We start from the raw sequence: 26573 nt of genomic DNA on the forward strand, positions 1-26573 counted from the left end.
TAACATTAATAAAAGGTAGCTTATGGATAATTGATAATTGGAAATTGTTGTTAGATATTAATTGATAAAAAACAACTATTTTACCCTGTATTTTGTGCAGCCACAGTCTCGGTTTACATAACGAAAAATGATATTAAATTAGCCTATAAGGCATTATTAGATGCCAGATTATGGGGGCTCATCCAAATCAAATCAATAGTGATTAGTATGGTCCCATAGGACAGACTATGCCTCAGATCTGTCAACCCTGATTAACAGAATTCCCCTCGAAAAACAAAAAATAAAAAATAATAAAAAAATATTGAGATTAAAGATATAATCCATCATAAAGTGTGTCTCTATAGACAAGAGAAGGGGGTAGTACTGAAATTCAACTTCCTCCCATTAGTCATCTGAGGATAATATGGTTGATGAATAGTCCTAAACTCAATCATTCGTTAAAAAACAATTGAGGTCTAGATCTATATTCATCCCATATGGTTGCATACTCTGTAATTTATAAAGCCAGTACGTTTCATTTCTGGATATTGCCCTTTTCATATGGGTACCCCTCCAATCCCTTGTGATTTTGTCAATCCCATAAAATTTACATAATGCTGGATCACTATCATGGTGAAGTTTGAAGTGTCTTGAGACACTATGATTAGGATAACCATTTTTAATGTTTGTCAGATGTTCATTAATTCTTACTTTTAATTGACGTGTGGTTCTGCCCACGTATTGTAGGGAACACGGACATTCCAAAACGTAAGTTACGTGGTCAGAATCGCATGTAATGAGAGGTTTAATATTAAATTGTTGTTGGGTTACTACCGATTGAAATTGGACCTTCTTTTTCTTAGAGCCCGGTTTCCTAGTTATCTTACAAGCATTGCATCTAGTACAATAATGGAAACCAGACCCATCCAGGAAAGTGAGGGGTTTCCTAGGGGGGTCAGGTACATTTGGGGCTAATCGGTTCCTGAGAGTGGGAGCCCTACGGTAAATAAATTTTGTTTTTTTTTGGCAGGGAGGACTGGAGATCTTTATCTTTTAACAAAATGGGCCAGAATTTCTTAAAAATACCTTCTACTGTTTTGTATTGGCGATGAAAGCCCGATATAAATGCACAATCACCCTTAAATTATTTTCTTGGTTTGGGGACTAGTAGGGACTGTCTGTCCATGTTTGACACTTGTAAGACCAATTTGTCCAATACATGGGCAGGGTAACCCTTCTCTCTAAATCTAGTGGTAAGAATCTCTGCTTGTGTAAAATAATCCAAAACATTATCGCAATTCCGCCGTATGCGCATATATTGCCCTTTAGGCACAGCTCCTATCCATTGCGGATGGTGACAGCTGTGCGTAGGGACATAAGCGTTTCGGTCAGTTTCTTTAAAAAAAGTTTTTGTACTGATGTGGTTACCTTGTTTGAAAAGTATTAGATCTAAATAGTTCACTGTGTTCAAATTATACTCTGCTGTAAATTTTAAATTATATCTGTTCAGATTCATACAGTCCAAGAACTTTAAAAAACTTTCCTTAGTTCCCTCCCACAAAATGATAACATCATCTATGTATCTTTTGTATAACAAAAGTGATTGGGGTCTATTCTTGAAAATGGTTTCTGATTCCCATTTGTTTAGCGTGATGTTTGCCACACTGGGGGCATAGCAGGCTCCCATGGCTACACCGCCAATTTGATTATAGTAGTCATTTAACGCCCAGAAATAATTGTTCCCCATGGCCATAGATAGTCCTTCAATCAGGAATTTGATTTGTGATTTTTTCAAGGTGGATTTATTAGTGAAGGCCCACCTTACTGCTTCTAGTACATCTGATTGCTGTAGATTGGTATAAAAAGACTCAATATCTATTGTTACTAATAAGGTTTGGTCCGTGGTCACAATAGATTGTAACAGTGTAATTAATTCTCGGCTATCTTTGAGATAGGATTGGCTCTGTGAAACCAGAGGCTGGAGGAAGGTGTCAAGGTATTCCCCCACCCTAGAGTGCAGAGAGCCAATCCCACTCAATATTGGGCGGCCTGGTGGGTTTTCTTTGTTTTTGTGTATCTTTGGTACTATATAAAGTACCGGAATTCTGGGTGTGGTTAGATTAAGATAGTCTGCTTCTTTCTGAGTTAATATTTTTTTATTGGTTCCTTGAATGGTCCATTCTAATAGTTTTTGTTTTAGTTGTGGGGTAGGGTTACTTTTAAGCTTTTTATATGTTGAGGTGTCATTCAATTGTCTCCTTAATTCTTTATTATAATTTTCCTTGGTTAGTATTACCAAACCTCCCCCCTTGTCTGCAGGTCTTACCACTATCTGTTTATTCTCTTCCAGTTTTTTAATTCCCTCCCATATTTTTTGGTTGTTTTGGTGTTGTGATATTTCTATCTGTCGTACTTCATCCTGAACCATATTTCTAAATACTTCTATATGGTGATGGGAGCCCTTTTGTGGATTAAATACAGAGTGATTTTTCAAACCACTATGTACAAAAGGGTCGTTTGTCTCCTGAATCATAGGTTTATTATTTTGGCCTGAAAAATGTTTCCTGATATTTAGTTTTCTTATATATTTCTCAATGTCTACAAATAGGTTGAACTTGTCTATATTTTTGTTTGGCGCAAATTTTAGTCCCTGAGCTAGGACTTCCAATTCTGCGTCGGAGAATTCTATAGTGGTTAGGTTGAATAACCCTGATTTTAGTTGTTTCTCTTCCTTTTTCTTTCTCCCTCTGCCTCTTCTTCCTCTCTTTCTACTCTTTCCATATAGTTTTGTTGTGGGTTGGTTGGGATTCTGTAGGGTTCTTTCCAATCTCTCCATTCCCCCCCTCCTTGACGTGGGTAGGGGTTGTGTACTGGTCTACCTCTAAAATTACCTCTAAAGTTGCCCCCAGGGGGTCTCGGTGAATAATGGCTGCGGTTGTTGGCTTAATATCCATAATCTGGGGGTCTGTAATTTAAAGGGGTGGATCTATTATAATTGGATCCCTTATAGGGTGAATTATAGGTTGGAGGATACGAATGGGAATTCATCTTAGGGTAACTATTTTGACTGTGAACTGCCCTGTTGTTTTTATGGGGTGTAATTGAGTCCCTTTTAGTTTTTGTTGCCATAGAGGCTACTGTGTTATGTATTTCAACTTCCCTCTCTGCTGATGGTTCCTGAGATGGGTTTGGCTGTAAATTCTGTTTCCATTTGTATACCTTATTTTCTTCATAGTCCTTGATGTCTCTGAAATATTTTTTAAGCTTTTTATCTTTAATTTCCCCATCATATTTGGCTAGATGGGTGCTTAATTCCTTGGCTTTATCTGAATATTCTTTGGAGGACATTAGTGGTTCCATAGTTGTCTTGAGTTCTTTGATCTTAGATTCCAAGACAGCTTTTTTGGCTTCCCAATAAATAGGCTTTGGAATAAATAGGATCAGTATAGTTAACAACCACTAGATGGAGCTCCGCTCCTAAGCATTGACTAGTTATCCAACTTTATTGCTACGAGCACAAGCCTTTTGTTACGCTCGCTAATCACCCGCCCCCTTCCCTCTTAATATAAACCAGCACCTTAGTGACCAACGTACGCTTCCCTGAAGACGTTCACAACGAAACGTACGTCGGAGCGGTACGTGGTCACATGTCCTTTTTGTCTTCCAACATCCGGATCCTCTGGCTGTCCCTCCATGCGGGCTGGAACGCACGCCGGCTAGGATGAGATATGAAGGGTCTTTTCTAACTTCAGAGTTACCCTGACATATGAGCAGCCCCAGTGCCGGGTAGGCACCCACTAATGTAAGCGGCCACTTGGCTATTTTTATTGTTTATATTTTAATAAATGGTTTTACGCTATGGAGACTGTTTTTGTTTCCTATATACCCATATCTTGAACGAATGTGACGGGAACAATCCATGCCTATAATACCATCCAATATCCAGCCGTCCATGTGAGCAGGCACAATCCTGCGCAAGCGCTAGTGACTCTCTTTTTAACTAAAGGAGTCATTGGTATCTGGTAAGCAGATATCTATTATCTCAAGGTGTATCCCTTTCCTTCTCTTCTGGTGACGGAATTTTTCTCACAACAGCAAGATTGTGACACTATTGCAAGATACCACTTCATTTACTTATGTTATGGGGACAATAATCACTATTACTGTCATCACTTCAATGTGTAACTCAAATGTGAATTGTTACTGCTAGTATTTTTATATATTTTTTTCACTCTTCAATGAGAAGCTTTGTTGTTTGCTTCTTTTATGCACCTAATTATTTTTGATAACCTCTAGCGCCCCCTATCTATTTAAAATATTCAATTTTTTTTGATATTTCAAAGAAACTTGGGGGAGCAGCTTATATAGGTTGTAAATTATTTACTAGTTTGAATATTTATTAGTTTGTTAATTTATATTTTCACTGCTGGGAATGTTTTTTTGATATGTGATTCACTTATATTTTTTTTGGTATTGACACCACTGGCGCGGAAGTTACTGTTTTCTATTGTTTGAGTTTAAAATTTTGATTTCTTACTTATCACTGAGCGCAGCCATGGATGTATTTAATTTTATGCAGAATAGACAATTTAATGTAGAAGAGATTTTTCAGCAAACACCCAGCAACAATGTAGATCTAGATAAGGGATTTAAACAACTTAAATATGACACTGAAAAGCAGATAAGGCTGTGGTGGGATATTGTATCCCTGGAGATGTATATAGGTAAAAATCTAACCCCCAGGAGTTTAAGATGGGACATTAGTCCCAACGATGGGGTAGAGGACTTGAGACTACTCGATGAGTGGTATGAATTCTTCAACGCCTGTGAACAAAAATTAATGCAAATGATGGTCAGAAGGCGGGAAGCCAAAAAAGCTGTCTTGGAATCTAAGATCAAAGAACTCAAGACAACTATGGAACCACTAATGTCCTCCAAAGAATATTCAGATAAAGCCAAGGATCTAAGCACCCATCTAGCCAAATATGATGGGGAAATTAAAGATAAAAAGCTTAAAAAATATTTCAGCGACATCAAGGACTATGAAGAAAATAAGGTATACAAATGGCAACAGAATTTACAGCCAAACCCATCTCAGGAACCATCAGCAGAGAGGGAAGTTGAAATACATAACACAGTAGCCTCTATGGCAACAAAAACTAAAAGGGACTCAATTACACCCCATAAAAACAACAGGGCAGTTCACAGTCAAAATAGTTACCCTAAGATGAATTCCCATTCGTATCCTCCAACCTATAATTCACCCTATAAGGGATCCAATTATAATAGATCCACCCCTTTAGATTACAGACCCCCAGATTATGGATATTATGCCAACAACCGCAGCCATTATCCACCGAGACCCCCTAGGGGCAACTTTAGAGGTAATTTTAGAGGTAGACCAGTACACAACCCCTACCCACATCAAGGAGGGGGGGAATGGAGAGATTGGAAAGAACCCTACAGAATCCCAACCAACCCACAACAAAACTATATGGAAAGAGTAGAAAGAGAGGAAGAAGAGGCAGAGGGAGAAAGAAAAAGGAAGAGAAACAACTAAAATCAGGGTTATTCAACCTAACCACTATAGAATTCTCCGACGCAGAATTGGAAGTCCTAGCTCAGGGACTAAAATTTGAGCCAAACAAAAATATAGACAAGTTCAACCTATTTGTAGACATTGAGAAATATATAAGAAAACTAAATATCAGGAAACATTTTTCAGGCCAAAATAGTAAACCTATGATTCGGGAGACAAACGACCCTTTTGTACATAGTGGTTTGAAAAATCACTCTGTATTTAATCCACAAAAGGGCTCCCATCACCATATAGAAGTATTTAGAAATATGGTTCAGGATGAAGTACGACAGATAGAAATATCACAACACCAAAACAACCAAAAAATATGGGAGGGAATTAAAAACCTGGAAGAGAATAAACAGATAGTGGTAAGACCTGCAGACAAGGGGGGAGGTTTGGTAATACTAACCAAGGAAAATTATAATAAAGAATTAAGGAGACAATTGAATGACACCTCAACATATAAAAAGCTTAAAAGTAACCCTACCCCACAACTAAAACAAAAACTATTAGAATGGACCATTCAAGGAACCAATAAAAAAATATTAACTCAGAAAGAAGCAGACTATCTTAATCTAACCACACCCAGAATTCCGGTACTTTATATAGTACCAAAGATACACAAAAACAAAGAAAACCCACCAGGCCGCCCAATATTGAGTGGGATTGGCTCTCTGTACTCTAGGGTGGGGGAATACCTTGACACCTTCCTCCAGCCTCTGGTTCCACAGAGCCAAACCTATCTCAAAGATAGCCGAGAATTAATTACACTGTTACAATCTATTGTGACCACGGACCAAACCTTATTAGTAACAATAGATATTGAGTCTCTTTATACCAATCTACAGCAATCAGATGTACTAGAAGCAGTAAGGTGGGCCTTCACTAATAAATCCACCTTGAAAAAATCACAAATCAAATTCCTGATCGAAGGACTATCTATGGCCATGGGGAACAATTATTTCTGGGCGTTAAATGACTACTATAATCAAATTGGCGGTGTAGCCATGGGAGCCCGCTATGTCCCCAGTGTGGCAAACATCACGCTAAACAAATGGGAATCAGAAACCATTTTCAAGAATAGACCCCAATCACTTTTGTTATACAAAAGATACATAGATGATGTGATCATTTTGTGGGAGGGAACTAAGGAAAGTTTTTTAAAGTTCTTAGACTGTATGAATCTGAACAGATATAATTTAAAATTTACAGCAGAGTATAATTTGAACACAGTGAGCTATTTAGATCTAATACTTTTCAAACAAGGTAACCACATCAGTACAAAAACTTTTTTTAAAGAAACTGACCGAAACGCTTATGTCCCTACACACAGCTGTCACCATCCGCAATGGATAGGAGCTGTGCCTAAAGGGCAATATATGCGCATACGGCGGAATTGCGATAATGTTTTGGATTATTTTACACAAGCAGAGATTCTTACCACTAGATTTAGAGAGAAGGGTTACCCTGCCCATGTATTGGACAAATTGGTCTTACAAGTGTCAAACATGGACAGACAGTCCCTACTAGTCCCCAAACCAAGAAATAAATTTAAGGGTGATTGTGCATTTATATCGGGCTTTCATCGCCAATACAAAACAGTAGAAGGTATTTTTAAGAAATTCTGGCCCATTTTGTTAAAAGATAAAGATCTCCAGTCCTCCCTGCCAAAAAAAACAAAATTTATTTACCGTAGGGCTCCCACTCTCAGGAACCGATTAGCCCCAAATGTACCTGACCCCCCTAGGAAACCCCTCACTTTCCTGGATGGGTCTGGTTTCCATTATTGTACTAGATGCAACGCTTGTAAGATAACTAGGAAACCGGGCTCTAAGAAAAAGAAGGTCCAATTTCAATCGGTAGTAACCCAACAACAATTTAATATTAAACCTCTCATTACATGCGATTCTGACCACGTAACTTACGTTTTGGAATGTCCGTGTTCCCTACAATACATGGGCAGAACCACACGTCAATTAAAAGTAAGAATTAATGAACATCTGACAAACATTAAAAATGGTTATCCTAATCATAGTGTCTCAAGACACTTCAAACTTCACCATGATAGTGATCCAGCATTATGTAAATTTTATGGGATTGACAAAATCACAAGGGATTGGAGGGGTACCCATATGAAAAGGGCAATATCCAGAAATGAAACGTACTGGCTTTATAAATTACAGAGTATGCAACCATATGGGATGAATATAGATCTAGACCTCAATTGTTTTTTAACGAATGATTGAGTTTAGGACTATTCATCAACCATATTATCCTCAGATGACTAATGGGAGGAAGTTGAATTTCAGTACTACCCCCTTCTCTTGTCTATAGAGACACACTTTATGATGGATTATATCTTTAATCTCAATATTTTTTTATTATTTTTTATTTTTTGTTTTTCGAGGGGAATTCTGTTAATCAGGGTTGACAGATCTGAGGCATAGTCTGTCCTATGGGACCATACTAATCACTATTGATTTGATTTGGATGAGCCCCCATAATCTGGCGTCTAATAATGCCTTATAGGCTAATTTAATATCATTTTTCGTTATGTAAACCGAGACTGTGGCTGCACAAAATACAAGGTAAAATAGTTGTTTTTTTATCAATTAATATCTAACAACAATTTCCAATTATCAATTATCCATAAGCTACCTTTTATTAATGTTAATCTGGGTTATATCCGCCTACTTGTTTTTGACCAGTAGGTGGACTACCACAATTTTCCAGGAGACGTTGATAGTAATGAATATCTGTCTTAGTTGGAATAAATAGGATCAGTATAGTTAACAACAACTAGATGGAGCTCCGCTCCTAAGCATTGGCTAGTTATCCAACTTTATTGCTACGAGCACAAGCCTTTTGTTACGCTCGCTAATCACCCGCCCCCTTCCCTCTTAATATAAACCAGCACCTTAGTGACCAACGTACGCTTCCCTGAAGACGTTCACAACGAAACGTACGTCGGAGCGGAACGTGGTCACATGTCCTTTTTGTCTTCCAACATCCGGATCCTCTGGCTGTCCCTCCATGCGGGCTGGAACGCACGCCGGCTAGGATGAGACATGAAGGGTCTTTTCTAACTTCATAGTTACCCTGACATATGAGCAGCCCCAGTGCCGGGTAGGCACCCACTAATGTAAGCGGTCACTTGGCTATTTTTATTGTTTATATTTTAATAAATGGTTTTACGCTATGGAGACTGTTTTTGTTTCCTATATACCCATATCTTGAACGAATGTGACGGGAACGATCCATGCCTATAATACCATCCAATATCCAGCCGTCCATGTGAGCAGGCACAATCCTGCACAAGCACTAGTGACTCTCTTTTTAACTAAAGGAGTCATTGGTATCTGGTAAGCAGATATCTATTATCTCAAGGTGTATCCCTTTCCTTCTCTTCTGGTGACGGAATTTTTCTCACAACAGCAAGATTGTGACACTATTGCAAGATACCACTTCATTCACTTATGTTATGGGGACAATAATCACTATTACTGTCATCACTTCAATGTGTAACTCAAATGTGAATTGTTACTGCTAGTATTTTTATATATTTTTTTCACTCTTCAATGAGAAGCTTTGTTTGCTTCTTTTATGCACCTAATTATTTTTGATAACCTCTAGCGCCCCCTATCTATTTAAAATACTCTTGTATTTATTGATGATGTGACTGCTGACAAAAGCAGCAGGATGAATTCTGAAGTGTTTCGGCAATATTATCTGCTCATATTCAGCAAAATGCTTCAGAACTCATTGGACGGCGCTTCACAGTGCAGATGGACAATGACCCGAAGCATACTGCGAAAGCAACCAAAGAGTTTTTTAAGGGAAAGAAGTGGAATGTTATGCAATGGCCAAGTCAATCACCTGACCTGAATTCGATTGAGCATGCATTTCACTTGCTGAAGACAAAACTGAAGGGAAAATGCCCCAAGAACAAGCAGGAACTGAAGACAGTTGCAGTAGAGGCCTGGCAGAGCATCACCAGGGATGAAACCCAGCATCTGGTGATGTCTATGCGTTCCAGACTTCAGGCTGTAATTGACTGCAAAGGATTTGCAACCAAGTATTAAAAAGTGAAAGTTTGATGGATGATTGTTAATCTGTCCCATTACTTTTAGTCCCTTAAAAAGTGGGAGGCACATATACAAACTGTTCTAATTCCTACACCGTTCACCTGATTTGGATGTCAATACCCTCAAATTAAAGCTGAAAGTCTGCAGTTAAAGAACATCTTGTTCGTTTAATTTCAAATCCATTATGGTGGTGTATAGAGCCAAAAAGATTAGAATTGTGTTGATGTCCCAATATTTATGGACCTGACTGTATATAATAATGAAAAGAAAAATGGGGCGGGACTTTATATGAGACACAGAAGACATGTCTCCATCCCTATATTGGTTACAAAGCGAAAACTGCATCCTTAATAGGTATGACGCATTTCATGGTAAAAAACACTCATCAGGGGCGGATGCGTCGACATGTCTGAAAAGGACCAGTAAATTTAATAAAAACCTTGAGAGGTAACATAGATGTATACAATAGCAGGGAAAGGAAATATCCAATCCTATAGAACTTACATGAAGCTAATAGGCAAAACACCATGAAACACATCAGACTTGTTCAGGATGCAGTCATGACTTCAATCCATCATGTTCCTTTTATATATGTTTATAGCTTTTACTATTATTGTCTCCCACTAACCACATGGAGCCTTACATACTGGCCACCAGCATGTGCCTTGACACCAATGCAATATATGCGTCTATATATATATTCAATGTAATCATGTTTTGTACATATATCAATTCTGCATGTATATATTATGTGCTAGATATACTTTTTGATAATACTCTGATACTTTTACACATTTTATGGTCTGTCATATGCTTCATTTAAAGTCTCAAACTTTTCGTTTAGTGTATATATAATAATAATAGAATGCATAATAGAATGCATTAATATGCATATGTATGAATGCATATACATGCATGTGTATGTACATGAACACATGTGCAATACGTGGCTTTTACGCACGTTTTTTAAGCAGCTTTTCTTCTGCCAGGAGAAACAATGTTCAGAGATTCAGTGTGCATGAGGTCTTAAAGGGACTGTCCCTCTTCTGGAACCAAATTCCCGTGACCCTTAAGCCTAGTACTCACAGGCCGAATGTTGGGCGGCATCAGCCAGTTCAATAGAAACCAGCCAACATTCAGCCTGTGTGTACGGCAGCTGGTCTGTCGAAGGGTCATGACTAAAAAAGGTCTGCCGGCCAGCTCCCGATCAGCGTTCTCAGCCAATGGACCCCACCCTACTGCAAGGGTAGCTTATGTCTAATTCCTGAAGTGAGGCTTTATTACACTTTGAATGAAAGGCCCTGTGCTAATGCCCATTCATTCATACTATGTCATCAGACTTCCAATAACATTGGCCAATGGTCATTATTCAACTTGGAACACTGAAAACATCTTATGGAGAAAGATAAGTACGGGGCAGGGAATGCTATCTGAGGTGCTCATTTGTTTGTAGCCAGTCTGGAAGACCATTTACACATTTTAAAAAATTGCAGTTGGGCTTCGTTAATGCTACCAAGATGCAGTTGAAATTGTATAGGCAATGCAGAATATGGTAGTTCCTTTCATGTTAGCAATTACATTTTTCTTTCTTTACAGGTCTGTCTTGGCAGATAACTGGTACAGTATATCTTACCTCTACTACAGCGCTGTTGGCTATATAAGCTGCATCATTGTGGGATTATTGATCAGTTTTATAACAGGTGAGAATTCTTTCTGCTCATATTTTATTAGAGAAGAACTCTTCCTGTAAACCCCACTAATGGTAGTTGGAATTTAGAGATACAACAAAAATAATTTTACTCATTGTTATCTGGAAGAATTAGCAGACAAGAGCCATGTCTCTTCCGCAGCATGCCATATTGAAGCAGGTCAGAATAAATTGTGGAAAAAAGTCTGCTTCTATTACCCAGTAGGGGTTTTCCAAGTACCATTGGAAAAGCAGTGCCCATCCTATAAAGGTGGTCACAAGGGAGTGGAGGGGTTTTTAAGGTGTCTAGTCATCCAAGAAATGATGTTCAAACATTTATAAAAACATCAGCATTTATTAGTATACTGACTAACACAGCCACTCCAAAGCATAGGCTGCAAGTCCATTAAAAACAACATACACACAAAAAAGTGATTAAAATAACATATATTCAAATTGCTACATCAACAGTGTAACCCCTTAATTGCAGTGTTATCTCCATCCACAGTTATACAGTAAAATGACCTTCAATAACTTCAGTGCCTATGGGCTTAGATTAAATAACTATCTACTTCCCCATATAAATCAAAATGTATACAATGATAAGTTAATACACAATAAAACTGTGGAGGGGCCGCAATCTCTCGACGTGTTTTGCTGGTACAATTCTTCAGAAGAGTGGTATTATTCTAGATGGTACAGAAAAAAAAAGCAAAAAATACAGTGACCAACACATAATATACATAACTCAAAATATGAATCATAGGTTGAGCATCACTTACAGTTGTGCTCAAAAGTTTGCATACCCTGACAGAAATCATAAAATTTTGGCATTGATATTGAAAATCTGACTGATCATGCCAAAAAACTGTCTTTTATTTATGAATAGTGATCATGTGAAGCCATTTATTCTCAGAGTTGTTTGGCTCATTTTAAACCATAATGATAACAGAAATCATCCAAATGGCCCTGATCAAAAGTTTACATACCTTAGAATGTTTGGCCTTGGTACAGACACACAAGGTGACACAAAGGTTAAAATGGCAATTAAAGGTTAATTTCCCTCATCTGTGGCTTTTTAAATTGCAATTAGCGTCCATGTATAAATAGTAGATGGGTTTGTTGGCTCTCACATGCACTGAGCAGGCTAGATACTGAGCCATAGGGAACAAAAAAGAACTGTCGAAAGACCTGCGTAACAAGGTAATGAAACTTTATAAGGATGAAAAAGGATTTCAAAAGACATCCAAAGCCTTGAAAAATGCCAGTCAGTACTGTTCAATCACTTATAAGGACCTAGAAAATGCAGGGATCTCTTGATACCAAGCCAAGGTTAGGTAGAGCAAGAAAGACTGCAGCCACAACTGTAAAAAGAATTGTTCGGGGTACAAAAAAAACCCACGGGTAAATATGGTGTGGTTGTTTCAAGAAGCACAATAGGACGATACCTGAACAAAAAATTAGCTGCATGGTCGATCTGCCAGAAAGTAGCCTTTACCCTGCCAGTGGCAAAAAGAACCTGGTTACAATATGCCCGACAACACCCTAACACACCTCACAGCTTCTGGCACACTGTAATCTGGAGTGACGAGATCAAAATAGAGCTTTTTTGTCACAACCATCAGCACTATGTTTGGAGAGGGGTCAACAGCGAAATAAATACCATCCCCACTGTGAAGCATGGTGGTGGCTCACTAATGTTTTGGGGGTGTGTGAACTCTAAAGGCAAGGGGAATCTTGTGAAAATCGGTGGCAAGAAGAATGCAGCATGCTATCAGAAAATACGGGCAGACAATTTGCATTCCTCTGCATGAAAGCTGAACATGGGACGCTTTTGGACTTCCCAGCACTATCATGACCCTAACACCAAGTTGACCCTCCAGTGGATACAGCAGGAAAAATGTGAAGGTTCTGGAGTGGCCATAACAGTCTCCTGACCTTAATATCATCAAGCCACTCTGGAGAGATTTCAAACATGCAGTTTATGCAAGACGACCTGGAGGCATTTTGCCAAGACCAATGGGCAGCTATACCACCTGCAAGAATTCTGGGCCTCATGGACAACTATTACAAAAGACTGCATGCTGTCATTGATGCTAAAGGGGGCATTTCACAGTATTACCCTCTTCACGCCGGCTGAACACACATATGCGGCCTCTTGGTGTGTGGGCCTTAACACTGAGTGGCCACATATATGCGTACCTGAATGTAAATAGAGCTGTGCCGAAAGTGCCCACCCTGCGCGCTCCCAGCACAGTTACAGGCGTCTAACGTAAAGCTCCCAATCTCTACTTGCAGACGGGAGCTTTCTGATCATGTGACCGAGCAACAGCCAATCACAGTGGCCACATGATCAGAAACCCTGCCCCACCTCCTGGCATCAGAAACCTTATAAAGGGCCAGGAGATGCTGACGCTAAGGGGTTAAAGAACTAAGAGTATGCAGACTTTTGAACAGGGGTTATTTCATTTGTTTACTTGTTGCCATGTTTTGTTTTATGACTGTGCCATTCTGTTATGATCTGCAGTTGAATATGAATCCCTTAAGAAATTAAAAAAAAAGTGCTTTGCCTCCTCACTCGTGTTTTCTTTAAAAATGGTACATACTGTATATTTGCAATTCTCCAAGGGTATGTAAACTTTTGAGCGCAACTGTATACTGTAAATACATATCCAATTAAAGATATCAGGCAGTGTCAGGGCATCCTGCAGAGGCATATGCATAAATACGCATACAGGAAGACCATAAAGTATAAGGTATAAATATACTCCATCCAAAATTCAACAAAAATAGTGATAGTAAATGTATGCTAATAAATAATAAATGTAATAACCAAATAGAAAAAACTTTATAAAAATACAATGATGTGCACAAATGATTTGCACTAATACTTTGTTGAAGCATCTTTTTATTTTATTACAGCACTCATTATTTTGGGTATAGGTCAGCATGACACATCTTGACTTGGCAATATTTGCCCACTTTTTATTGCAAAAACACTACAAATCCGTCAGATTGCGAGGGCATCTCCTGTGCACAGCCCCCTTCAGGTCACCCTGCAGATTTTCAATGGGATTCAGGTCTGACTGGGCCATTCCAAAACTTTAATCTTCTGGTGAAGCCATTCATTTGTTGATTCGGATGTATGCATTGGGTCGTTGTCATGCTGAAAGATGAAGTTCCTCTTCATGTTCAGCTTTCTAGCAGAAGCCTGAAGGTTTTGTGCCAATATTGACTGGTATTTGGAACTGTTCATAATTCCCTCTACCTTGACTAAGGCCCCCATTCCAGCTGAAGAAAACAGCCCCAAAGCATGGTGCTGCCACTACCATGCTTCACTGTGGGTATGGTGTTCTTTTGGTGATGTGCAGGGTTGTTTTTGTGCCAAACATATCTTCTGGAATTATGGCCAAAAAGTTTAACCTTGGTTTCATCAGACCATAACCACATGCTTTTGGGAAACTTCAGATGTGTATTTGCAAAATTTAGCCGGGCTTGGATGTTTTTCTTCGTAAGAAAAGGCTTCCATCTTGCCACTCTACCCCATAGCTCAGACATATGAAGAATGCGGGAGATTGTTGTCACGTGTACCACACAGCCAGTACTTGCCAGAAATTCCTGCAGCTTCTTTAATGTTGCTGTAGGCCTCTTGGCAACCTCCCTGACCAGTTTTCTTCTCGTCTTTTTATACATTTTGGAGGGACGTCCAGTTCTTGGTTATGTCACTGTTGTGCCATATTTTCTCCACTTGATGATGACTGTCTTCATTGTGTTCCATGGTATATCTAATGCCTTGGAAATTCTTTTGTACCCTTCTCCTGACTGATACCTTTTAACAATGAGATCTCTCTGATGCTTTGGAAGCTCTCTGCGGACCATGGCTTTTGCTGTAAGATGCGATTACGAAAATGTCAGATACTTCAACAAAAATAACACATATCTCCTGCGCTCGAAGGGAGGCCTAACAGTGGTGTTACTCTAGGCTCTTGTACTGGCATATCTGGATAAATGCCACCTTGCTGCCCTCATAAGACTGGGGAGGTCTAGATGCACTAAATTATTTTTTCATTTTTCAATTTAACCACTTCAACCCGGGAAGGATTTACCCCCTTCCTGACCAAGCCCTTTTTTGTGATGCGGCACTGCGTCGCTTTAAGTGACAATTGCGCGGTCATGCGACGTTGTATCCAAACAAAATTGGCGTCCTCTTTTTTCTCACAAATAGAGCTTTCTTTTGGTGGTATTTGATCACCTCTGCTGTTTTTATTTTTTGCGCTATAAACAAAAAAAGAGCGACAATTTTGAAAAAAAAGCAATATTTTTTACTTTTTGCTATAATAAATATCTCCCAAAAATATATAAAAAAACAAATTTCTTCCACAGTTTAGGCCAATATATATTCTTCTACATATTTTTGGTAAAAAAAAAAAAAAAAAAAAAAAATCGCAATAAGCATATAATGATTGGTTTTCATAAAAGTTATTGCGTCTTACATAATAGGAGATAGATTTATGGCATTTTTATTATTTTTTTTTTTTATTAGTAATAGCGGCGATATGCAATTTTTATAGTGACTGCGACATTGCGGAGGACAGGCCAGACACTTTTGACACTATTTTGGGACCATTGACATTTATACAGCGATCAGTGCTATAAAAATACACTGATTACTGTGTAAATGACACTGCAGGGAAGGGGTTAAACACTAGGGGGCGATCAAGGGGTTAACTGTGTTCCCTCAGCATGTTCTAAATGTAGGGGGGATGGCTCATTAGAATATGACAGCGATCACTGCTCCGGATCATTGGGAGCAGTAGATCCCTGTCATGTTGTTAGGCAGAACAGGGAAATGCCTTGTTTACATAGGCATCTCCCCGTTCTGCCTCTCCGTGCCACGATCACGGTCCACAGGCGAACATCGAGTCCACGGGACCCGTGGGCACGCTCCAGCGGTGTGTGCGCACCTGCTGCTGGTGGCGCGTGCGCGCTCGCTAGCTGTGGACGACGCAGCGACGTACGGGTACGTTGTTTTGCGCACCTGTGCCACTTTGCTGGCGTGAGCCGGTCGGCAGGTGATTAAGAGAATGTCAGGAAAGACCTACTAGAACAGCTGAACTTTATTTAGGGTTAATCAGAGGCACTTTAAATGATGGCAGGTGTGTACTAACTCCTATTTAACATGGGTTTTTATGTGATTGCTTACTTCTGAACACAGCTACATCCTTAGTTATAAGAGGGTGTGCACACTTATGCAACCAGATTATTTTAACTCCCCCCCCTAAAATATTTTAGTTTGTTTTTCAATTGAGTTGTACAGTTTATAGGTCACATTAAAGGTGGAAAAAGTTCTGAAATTATTTATCTTTGTCAAATTTTTTTACATCACAGAAACTTGACATTTTAACAGGGGTGTGTAGACTTTTTCTATCCATTGTAAATACCACACTCTAGGCCAAGTCCTATTCCCCATCCACTCCTGCACCCAGCTAACCCATGTTGAGGGCATGTAGCCCGCTATGATTCAGAGGTAAAGAGTGTATGCTCTCCGCCCCCCATGCACCCATGCAAAATTAAGTAGGGGCAGCACAGTGGCTAAGTTGTTAGCACTTCCACCTGGCACTAGGGTTGTGGGTTTGAATCCCAACCACGGCACTACCTGCCTGGAGTTTTCATACTCTCACTGTGCCTGCGTGGGTTTTCTCCCCACTCCAAAGACATCCTGGAAGGTTAATTGGCTCCTGGATAAAATGGCCCTTGTATATGTATGCGAGTTAGGGACCTTAGATGGTAAGTTCCTTGAGGGCAGCCACTGATGTGAATGTATAATGCATATATAAAGTGCTGCGTAAATTGACAAAGCTATATACAGTATCTCACAAAAGTGAGTACACCCCTCACATTTTTGTAAATATTTTATTATATCTTTTCATGTCATAACATTGAAGGAATGACACTTTGCTGCAATGTAAATTAGTGAGTGTACAGCTTGTATAACAGTGTAAATTTGCTGTCCCCTCAAAATAACTCAACACACAGTCATTTATGTCTAAACCGCTGTCAACAAAAGTGAGTACATCCCTAAGTGAAAATGTCCAAATTGGGCCCAATTAGCCATTTTCCCTCCCCGGTGTCATGTGACTCGTTAGTGTTACAAGGTCTCAGGTGTGAATGGGAAACAGGTGTGTTAACACTCTCACTTTCTCATACTGGTCACTGCAATTTCAACATGGCATCTCATGGCAAAGAACTCTCTGAGGATCTGAAAAAAAGAATTGTTGCTCTACATAAAGAGGGCCTAGGCTATAAGAAGATGGCCAAGACCCTAAAACTGAGCTGCAGCACGGTGACCATACAGCTGTTTAACAGGACAGGTTCCACTCAGAACAGGCCTCCCCATGGTCGACCATAGAACTTGAGTGCACGTGCTCAGCATCATATCCAGAGGTTGTCTTTGGGAGATAGACGTATGAGTGCTGCCAGCATTGCTGCAGAGGTTTAAGGAGTGGCCTGTCAGTGCTCAGACCATACTCCGCACACTGCATCAAATTGGTCTGCATGGCTGTTGTCCAAAAAGTAAGCCTCTTCTAAAGATGATCCACAAGAAAGCCCACAAACAGTTTGCTGAAGACAAGAAGACTAAGGACATGGATTACTGGAACCATGTCCTGTGGTCTGATGAGACCAAGATAAACTTATTTGGTTCAGTTGGTGTCAAGCGTGTGTGGCAGCAACCAGGTGAGGAGTAGACATGTGCATTCGTTTTCGTCTGAATGCATTTTCGTCCGAATTTCAGGTATTTTCATTATCGTTTTAACAAACGTTAACGAAATAGCAGAATACGAAAACCGAAAGATCCGACGTAAACAAATGCTTTATTTTCATTTTCGTTGCGACAATAGTTTGATATAGATAGGAGATTCGACAAGACGCTGACAATAAAAATCTGTGTTTGTCGAACCTGTGGTCGAATGTGCCTAACCTTAAATTAGTCCAAGATTATTCTACATAGAGAGAAAAGATTTGACATAGAGAGAAAAGATTTGAAATAGAGAGAAAAGATCGCTGCTGGAATTGGGTGGGGGGAGTAAAATAAAAATAATGATGATGATGAATGTTATTGACCGATTGTAACCAAAGAGGAGGGGCAGTAAAATAGCTAGAACTAAGTACACACGTACAACCAACTTACTTTCACTTACGATTTGCTAGCAGAGAGAGACACACACACTGAATCTGAGCATCTGTGGGGCATCCTCAAACGGAAGGTGGAGGAGCACAAGATCTCTAACATACACCAGCTCTGCAATGTCGTCATGGAGGAGTGGAAGACGACTCCAGTGACAACCTGTGAAGCTCTAGTGAACTCCATGCCCAAGAGGGTTAAGGCAGTGCTAGAAAATAATGGTGGCCACACAAAATATTGACACTTTGGGCCCAATTTTGACATTTTCACTTAGGGGTGTACTCACTTTTGTTGCCAGTGGTTTAGACATTAATGGCTGTGTGTTGAGTTATTTTGAGGGGACAGAAAATTTACACTGTTATACAAGCTGTAAACTCACTACTTTACATTGTAGCAAAGTGTCATTTCTTTAATGTTGTCACATAAAAAGATATAATAAAATATTTACAAAAATGTGAGGGGTGTACTTATTTTTGTGAGATAGTGTAAAAAAAATAAAATTTGTCCTCTCAATTTGACTTATTGTTTCACTTGAGTTTGATACACCTGCCCTCAAGAGTACATAACCTTTTTTTAGATATTTTATAAATGATAGAGGTGCAAAGAATGATGCAATGTACTGTATATAATAACATGAGAATGAATAAGTGAGTTGCTTATAAATACACAGAAATAATATATATATGTTTAAATATTGTAAAGGTCGCCAACATGGAAAGAATATTAGGCCACTGCTGATAAGGCCAGTCTGTAATTTGGTCTGCTTCTGGTCAGAGAAGTACAAGAAAAAGTGTTGGTGTGGAGTTCCCCATGATGAAATTGATGAAGAGCTGGTAAGTGTTTTTCTAATAGACAGACCAGGTTTTATAAAAGGTTCACCTGTCCAGGCCAGGGCTTTCTAATATTCTGACTTTGGCTTATTACTCTCCCTGAGTGAACACCTATTTTCTGCTTTCCTTTGGTGCCTTACTATATTTTCACCTGGCATATTTTGTCATTTACTGCTTCTCATCAGTGTCTCATATTGCTTCTCCTCTGTTTTACTCTTTGAATGTTTGCTCTCCTTATTTTATTTTTTAATAGCAAAATGCATCATCATGTTGGTAAAAAAGCTTCTCAACCACCTTTGTCTTTCCATCTGGTTGTCACCTTCGCAATGGCATTCTCTAATGTTGCATTCTTTATCTCTATGGAATTTACAACTATCTACCCTCTAGGGATTTCCACAGTTTTCCTCAATGCTACATGCAAACAGCCAAAATATTTGTTCTTTTTCAAAAGAGCGCTCACAAAGTCTATCCTACATGATGAATCTGAGGAAATCCTTGCCTAAAGTTTATCTAAAGACCAACGTTTTCTTTTTGCTTTTGGATAGAGTAGAGAATGGTTGGACGGACCCTCCTTATGGTTTTTATTGTTGACTGTGTTCTTGCTAGTAAGATTCACTATCTCTATTTGTGCTGGCGACTTTTGTTGCTGGACTAAAAGTGATGGAATATCAAAAATTATAAATTGAGAGGAAATCATCCAATGAGGACACTTGTTCCAGGGAAAACTGTCTGAGAGGGGATTTCCCTCACTTTGGAGATTTTTCCTTTCACTTAACCTGGTCGTACACACATGTAAATTTTGTCCGATTCCTGATGAACCAGCCAGAATTTGCTATGTGGGTGAGCCTGTCACCACCCTTCCATCTGATATACTTTAATTAAAAAAACTGAAGCAGCTAGGCAGAAAATATTCAAGTGAACAGTGGCTGCATCCAATCAGATAGAATCAGAGCTCCAATCAGCCGGCGGCTGTTAATATACAATAGACACAGTGAGAGATTTGTCCATCTGCTCTGTCTAATGTAGATGGAGGAAAAAAGTTTGCTGCAGGCCGAACAAAAAAAAAAATCTTAAGCCCCGTACACACGGTCGGATTTTCCGATGGAAAATGTCCGATCGGAGCGTGTTGTCGGAAATTCCGACCGTGTGTAGGCTCCATTGGACATTTTCCATCGGATTTTCCGACACACAAAGTTGGAGAGCAGGAGATAAAATTTTCCGACAACAAAATCCGTTGTCGGAAATTCCGATCGTGTGTACACAAATCCGACAAAGTGCCACGCATGCTTAGAATATATAAAGAGATGAAAGCTATTGGCCACTGCCCCGTTTATAGTCCCGACGTACGCGTTTTACGTCACCGCGTTTAGAACGATCGGATTTTCCGACAACTTTGTGTGACCGTGTGTATGCAAGACAAGTTTGAGCCAACATCCGTCGGAAAAAATCCTAGGATTTTGTTGTCGGAATGTCCGAACAAAGTCCGACCGTGTGTACGGGGCATAAGAGTGTATGGGTAGCTTTACTTTTGAGTCCACAGAAGGTGAAAGGAAATCCCTTCAATGTGACACCGCGAAAAAAAAACCTAATAGTGGTTTTAACTATTTCCTACTCTATCCAAAATGAAAAAAAAAAAAGTTTTAGCTTTAGATACTGTATATTTTTCAATGGCTCTAACATCATCTATTTCCTTGACTGAGATGCTGGTACATAGATGACAACATCAAATAAATCCTGGTGCCTGTGCAGTTTTTGTCTGTGTTAATTTTCTGACAACGATCACCCCCTCTCACCTTGTGCATTACTGCAATGTTACAATGTCTGATCACTGTGAAAGATGAGACTAAGGAAATGCTGCAATCTGCTTGTAGCATACTGTTTAGGCCAGGGGTCTCCAAACTTTCTAAACAAAGAGCTAGTTAACGTCTTTAAAACTTTAGGGGGGCCTAACTGTGGTCATTGGGAATAGAAAAGTTGCTAACGTCAGTGGGAAAAAACTATGCCCCATTGTTGGTGTCAGTAAGAGGAATTGTGCCCCATTGTCAGTGTGAGGAATTGTGTCCCATTGTTGGTGTCAGTGGGAGGAATTGTGCCTGATTGATGGTGTCATTGTGTCCCATCGTTGGTGCCATTGGGAGGAATTGTGCCCCATCGTTTATGTCATTGGACCCCATTGTCGGTGTAATTGGGAGAAATTGTGCCCCATTGTTGGTGTCAGTGGGAGGAGTTATGCCCCATTGTTGTGTCAGTGGGAGGTATTATGCCTCATTGTTGGCATCAGTGGATGAAAAAGGGCCAAATAAAGGCAACTTTAGGGGGGCCTAACTGTGGTCATTGGGAATAGAAAAGTTGCTAACGTCAGTGGGAAAAAACTATGCCCCATTGTTGGTGTCAGTAAGAGGAATTGTGCCCCATTGTCAGTGTGAGGAATTGTGTCCCATTGTTGGGGTCAGTGGGAGAAATTGTGCCTGATTGATGGTGTCATTGTGTCCCATCGTTGGTGCCATTGGGAGGAATTGTGCCTCATCGTTTATGTCATTGGACCCCATTGTCGGTGTAATTGGGAGAAATTGTGCCCCATTGTTGGTGTCAGTGGGAGGAGTTATGCCGCATTGTTGTGTCAGTGGGAGGTATTATGCCTCATTGTTGGCATCAGTGGATGAAAAAGGGCCAAATAAAGGCAACTTTAGGGGGGCCTAACTGTGGTCATTGGGAATAGAAAAGTTGCTAACGTCAGTGGGAAAAAACTATGCCCCATTGTTGGTGTCAGTAAGAGGCATTGTGCCCCATTGTCAGTGTGAGGAATTGTGTCCCATTGTTGGTGTCAGTGGGAGGAATTGTGCCTGATTGATGGTGTCATTGTGTCCCATCGTTGGTGCCATTGGGAGGAATTGTGCCCCATCGTTTATGTCATTGGACCCCATTGTCGGTGTAATTGGGAGAAATTGTGCCCCATTGTTGGTGTCAATGGGAGGAGTTATGCCCCATTGTTGTGTCAGTGGGAGGTATTATGCCTCATTGTTGGCATCAGTGGATGAAAAAGGGCCAAATAAAGGCAACTTTAGGGGGCCTAACTGTGGTCATTGGGAATAGAAAAGTTGCTAACGTCAGTGGGAAAAAACTATGCCCCATTGTTGGTGTCAGTAAGAGGAATTGTGCCCCATTGTCAGTGTGAGGAATTGTGTCCCATTGTTGGTGTCAGTGGGAGAAATTGTGCCTGATTGATGGTGTCATTGTGTCCCATCGTTGGTGCCATTGGGAGGAATTGTGCCCCATCGTTGATGTCATTGGACCCCATTGTCGGTGTAATTGGGAGAAAGTGTGCCCCATTGTTGGTGTCAGTGGGAGGAGTTATGCCCCATTGTTGTATCAGTGGGAGGTATTATGCCTCATTGTTGGCATCAGTGGATGAAAAAGGGCCAAATAAAGGCAAACAAAGGGCCACATGCGGCCCCTGGGCCACAGCTTGGAGACCACTGGTTTAGGCTGAGATTATCAAAAATGAGAAAACAGGTGCTGCCCTACCCATATAGACCAATATAATAAACAGATGTGCCTCTTTATTACATCACAAAACAATAAAAATCTGTGGCTGTTTGTAACAATATAATGTGCCAATGTGAATAAACAATAAAATAAAAATATAAACAAATACTGTACATTTATTCTGAAATGATAAAAACATTCTTAAACAGTGTCTGTTTTCTGCCAAAACCACGCTCTTCAAAAAGTGTTGCGAATCAAAAAAGTCCTCGGTCTTCCTTTCCTAAATGCTCTATAGTCGAATACTTTCTTCCCCAAAAGTATACACATATGGACTCTCACTCAAACTATCCACTTACCAGAATTCTGTGACCCTCCTAAATGAAATCTGGTGAGTGGGTAAGTGAGTTTGGGTAGGAGTATGGTTTTTGAAAGACTTTTTGCACAAAAACAGACACTGTTTGAAAATAATTTTTTGTTTATATTTTTATTGCATTTATTCACATTGTTGCATTATATACCATATTTATCGGCGTATTACACGCACATTCATTTTAAGAGGGAAGTTTCAGGAAAAAACCTTAAATTTTAAATAAGGAACTTTGAAGCAAAATAAGGGTCAGTGCCCATATGCAGCCTCACCATTGCCACCAATCCAGCCTGATTAATGCCCATCTGCAGCCTCACAAGTGCCATCAATGCAGCCTCACCATTGCCATCAATGCAGCAGCCTCACCATTGCCATCAGGGCAGCCTGATCGATGCCCATATGCAGCCAAGAGGGGACAGGGAGGGGGGCGGGACGAGCGCCGACAGATTACATACAGTGAGAATCTCCTATGATAGACAGAACAGTGGTCCAATGGCGTCCCAGGAGATGGGACTTCCTATTACAGAGGCTGCCAAGTAAATGGGAGATTCTCACTGTATGTAATCTGACGGCGCTCGTCCCGACCCCCTCCCTGTCCCCTCCGAGGCAGCTAAAATTTAAGTATTGGCGTATAACACGCACGCACTATTTGCACCCGATTTTCATGGTGAAAAAGTGAGTGTTATACGCCAATAAATACAGTAGTTGCAAACAGCCACAGATTTATTGTTGCAGGAGGCACACCTGTTTATTATGTTGGTCTAGGGGTAGACCTGTTTTCAAATTTTTGGCTTAAAGTAGCACTATAGGCAAAACTTTTTTTAAATTTTTAATAGATTAATAGAGGGTTATAACCCCTGTCAGTTTTTTTTTTGCCATTAGTGTTCCATTGGGGAGATATACTTTCACATCCTGTCCTATAGCGAACACAGGAAGTGAGAGGAAACCCCTGCAAATGAACCACTTCACCTCTGGAAGATTTACCCCTCCTTCATGACCAGGCCATTTTTTGCAATATGGCACTGCGTTATTTTAACTGACAATTGCGTGGTCATGCGACATTGTACTTAAATAGAATTTATGTCCTTTTTTCACACAAATAGAGCTTTCTTTTGGTGATATTTGATCACCTCTGACTTTTTTACTTGTTGCGCTAGAAACAAAGAACGACTGGCATTTTTGAAAAAAAAAAAAAAAACAATAATTTTTACTTTCTGCTCTAAAACATATCCAGAAAATGTAAAACATCAAATTTCTTCACCAGTTTAGGCCAATATATATTCTGCTACATATTTTTGGTTAAAAAAATCCCAATAAGCGTATATTGATTGGTTTGCACAAAAGTTATAGCGTCTACAAACTATAGGTTATTTTTAGTTAATTTTTTACATTACTATTGTAATTTTACATTACTATTGTACTGTTTTACATTACTCTATTACTTTATTGGGGACAACCCAAAATTATTGTTTTTTTTTTCTTTTACTTTCACGCTCAATGATAATGATAAACAGGACAAATGGAGAGGAAGAATCTCCCTAACGGGGGCAGAGACAGCTATAAAAACCTAGCCAATGTTGAAATCCCTCTCCACTTTATCCAAAACTAAAAACAAGATTTGCCCTTAGTTGTAATTTAATAACTGTTGCCCCTTCAGTTGCCCCTTTGGTGCCAGAAGCTTCCAGAATTAGAATAGTTATACCACCTTAATAAGTACAGGATTCCTAATGCAGTAATATCCAAAAACAAAACAAAAAATCTTAAGTGCTGGTGCAGTAATGAATATCCAAAATAATTCAATATGATACTAATAAAGTGCAATAATGTTCAATATGATAACAGATAAAGTGCAATAATATAACACATCTAAAAACCAAGATAATGAAAAGTCCATAAAGTGCTTGGTGCAAAAATCCTTAGTGCAAAAATAGTTCATAGTTACATAGTAGGTGAGGTTGAAAAAAGACACAAGTCCATCAAGTCCAACCTATGTCAGTATGTCAATACGTCAGTATTACATTGTATATATGTATGTATATATTCATACAGTGGTATCACCGTCCAAAAGTGCAAACAATGTGCCCCTCAGGGAAAGACCCTAGGTCTCTGTGAGGTGAGAGGCTGGGGCACACTATTTACACAGATGGTGAAAGCACAATTTAAGAATTGGATATATTGCACTTTATCTGTTATCATATTGAAGATTATTGCACTTTATTCATATCATATTGAATTATTTTGGATGTTCATTACTGCACCAGCACTTGAGATTGTTTTTGGATATTACTGCATTAGCACTTTAGATTATTGAGAAAGCGCCACATCAATCAAATTTTTAGATTATCACTGTGTGGGAACATATTTCATGTTGGCAGCTACTCACTGGTTTAGTTCATTGTAGTTTGCGCAAAAAACATACTTTTAATATCATGGGCTGAAATTATGTCATCATCAAAGTCATTGGATTAAAGGTCAAGGACTGATATTCGAGTGAAAAAAAGGGGATTTAAAAAAAATAAAAAAAAATTATACTGTTATTGAAAATTGTGCCATGTCAGGAAATGTTTAATGTAGGTCCACATTAAGGGCTTCTTGCTAATGTCTTTTTTTTATAGGATCATAATGGTTTGAAGAAAGATATTTCAATGACGTCAATGACAGACCAACCAGAGGAACAGGCGTATGACAATGACTCCATCCGAAAACCTCCACCTGGTTATAACGAAGAAGAAAAATCTTATACAAACATGAGTGCAGATAAAGAGTGTCGTATGTAAATAGCACAATGTCCATTATGTTTACTGCAGCATTGGGATGTGTGTAACATCAAGATGCTCATTGCATTAAAGTGTTTCTCTGCTGAATCTTCATCATTGGTTACTGAAAGTGCTGCTAAGGACGACATCAACTGTATAGTATTTATCCTTTTTTATTTTATTCATCCTATATTCATCCTATATTTGATGTAATTTGCAGCTAAATAATAGTTGGAGGGCTGAAATTTAGAAATACTTAATGTTGCTAACAATGTTGCTGTGTATATATATATATATATATATATATATATATATACACAGTATTTCACAAAAGAGAGTACACCCCCTCACATTTTTGTAAATATTTTATTATATCTTTTCATGTGACAACACTGAACAAATGACACTTTGCTACAATGTAAAGTAGTGAGTGTACAGCTTGTATAACAGTGTAAATTTGCTGTCCTCTCAAAAAAACTCAACACACGGCCATTAATGTCTAAACCGCTGGAAACAAAAGTGAGTACACCCCTAAGTAAAAATGTCCAAATTGGGCACAATTAGCCATTTTCCCTCCCTGGTTTAATGTGATTCATTAGTGTTACAAGGTCTCAGGTGT

At 39.3% G+C, this 26573-nt stretch overlaps 1 protein-coding gene across 1 annotated transcript in view; it reads left to right on the forward strand.

Annotated features, from left to right (window-relative positions):
- The window catches only part of SLC5A12 (solute carrier family 5 member 12), a 130820-nt gene extending 104555 nt beyond the window's left edge, over nt 1–26265 (forward strand). The window contains exons 13-15 of the mRNA XM_073604548.1: nt 11242–11345; nt 19218–19348; nt 25814–26265. Of these exons, the coding sequence (XP_073460649.1) occupies nt 11242–11345; nt 19218–19348; nt 25814–25975 (397 nt within the window). The 3' untranslated portion in view covers nt 25976–26265. The remainder of the gene's footprint in view (nt 1–11241; nt 11346–19217; nt 19349–25813) is intronic.
- Nucleotides 26266–26573: the final 308 nt, after the last annotated feature.

The sequence above is a fragment of the Aquarana catesbeiana genome, linkage group LG11 (assembly GCF_042186555.1).
Source record: "Aquarana catesbeiana isolate 2022-GZ linkage group LG11, ASM4218655v1, whole genome shotgun sequence".
Taxonomy (NCBI): Eukaryota; Metazoa; Chordata; class Amphibia; order Anura; family Ranidae; genus Aquarana; species Aquarana catesbeiana.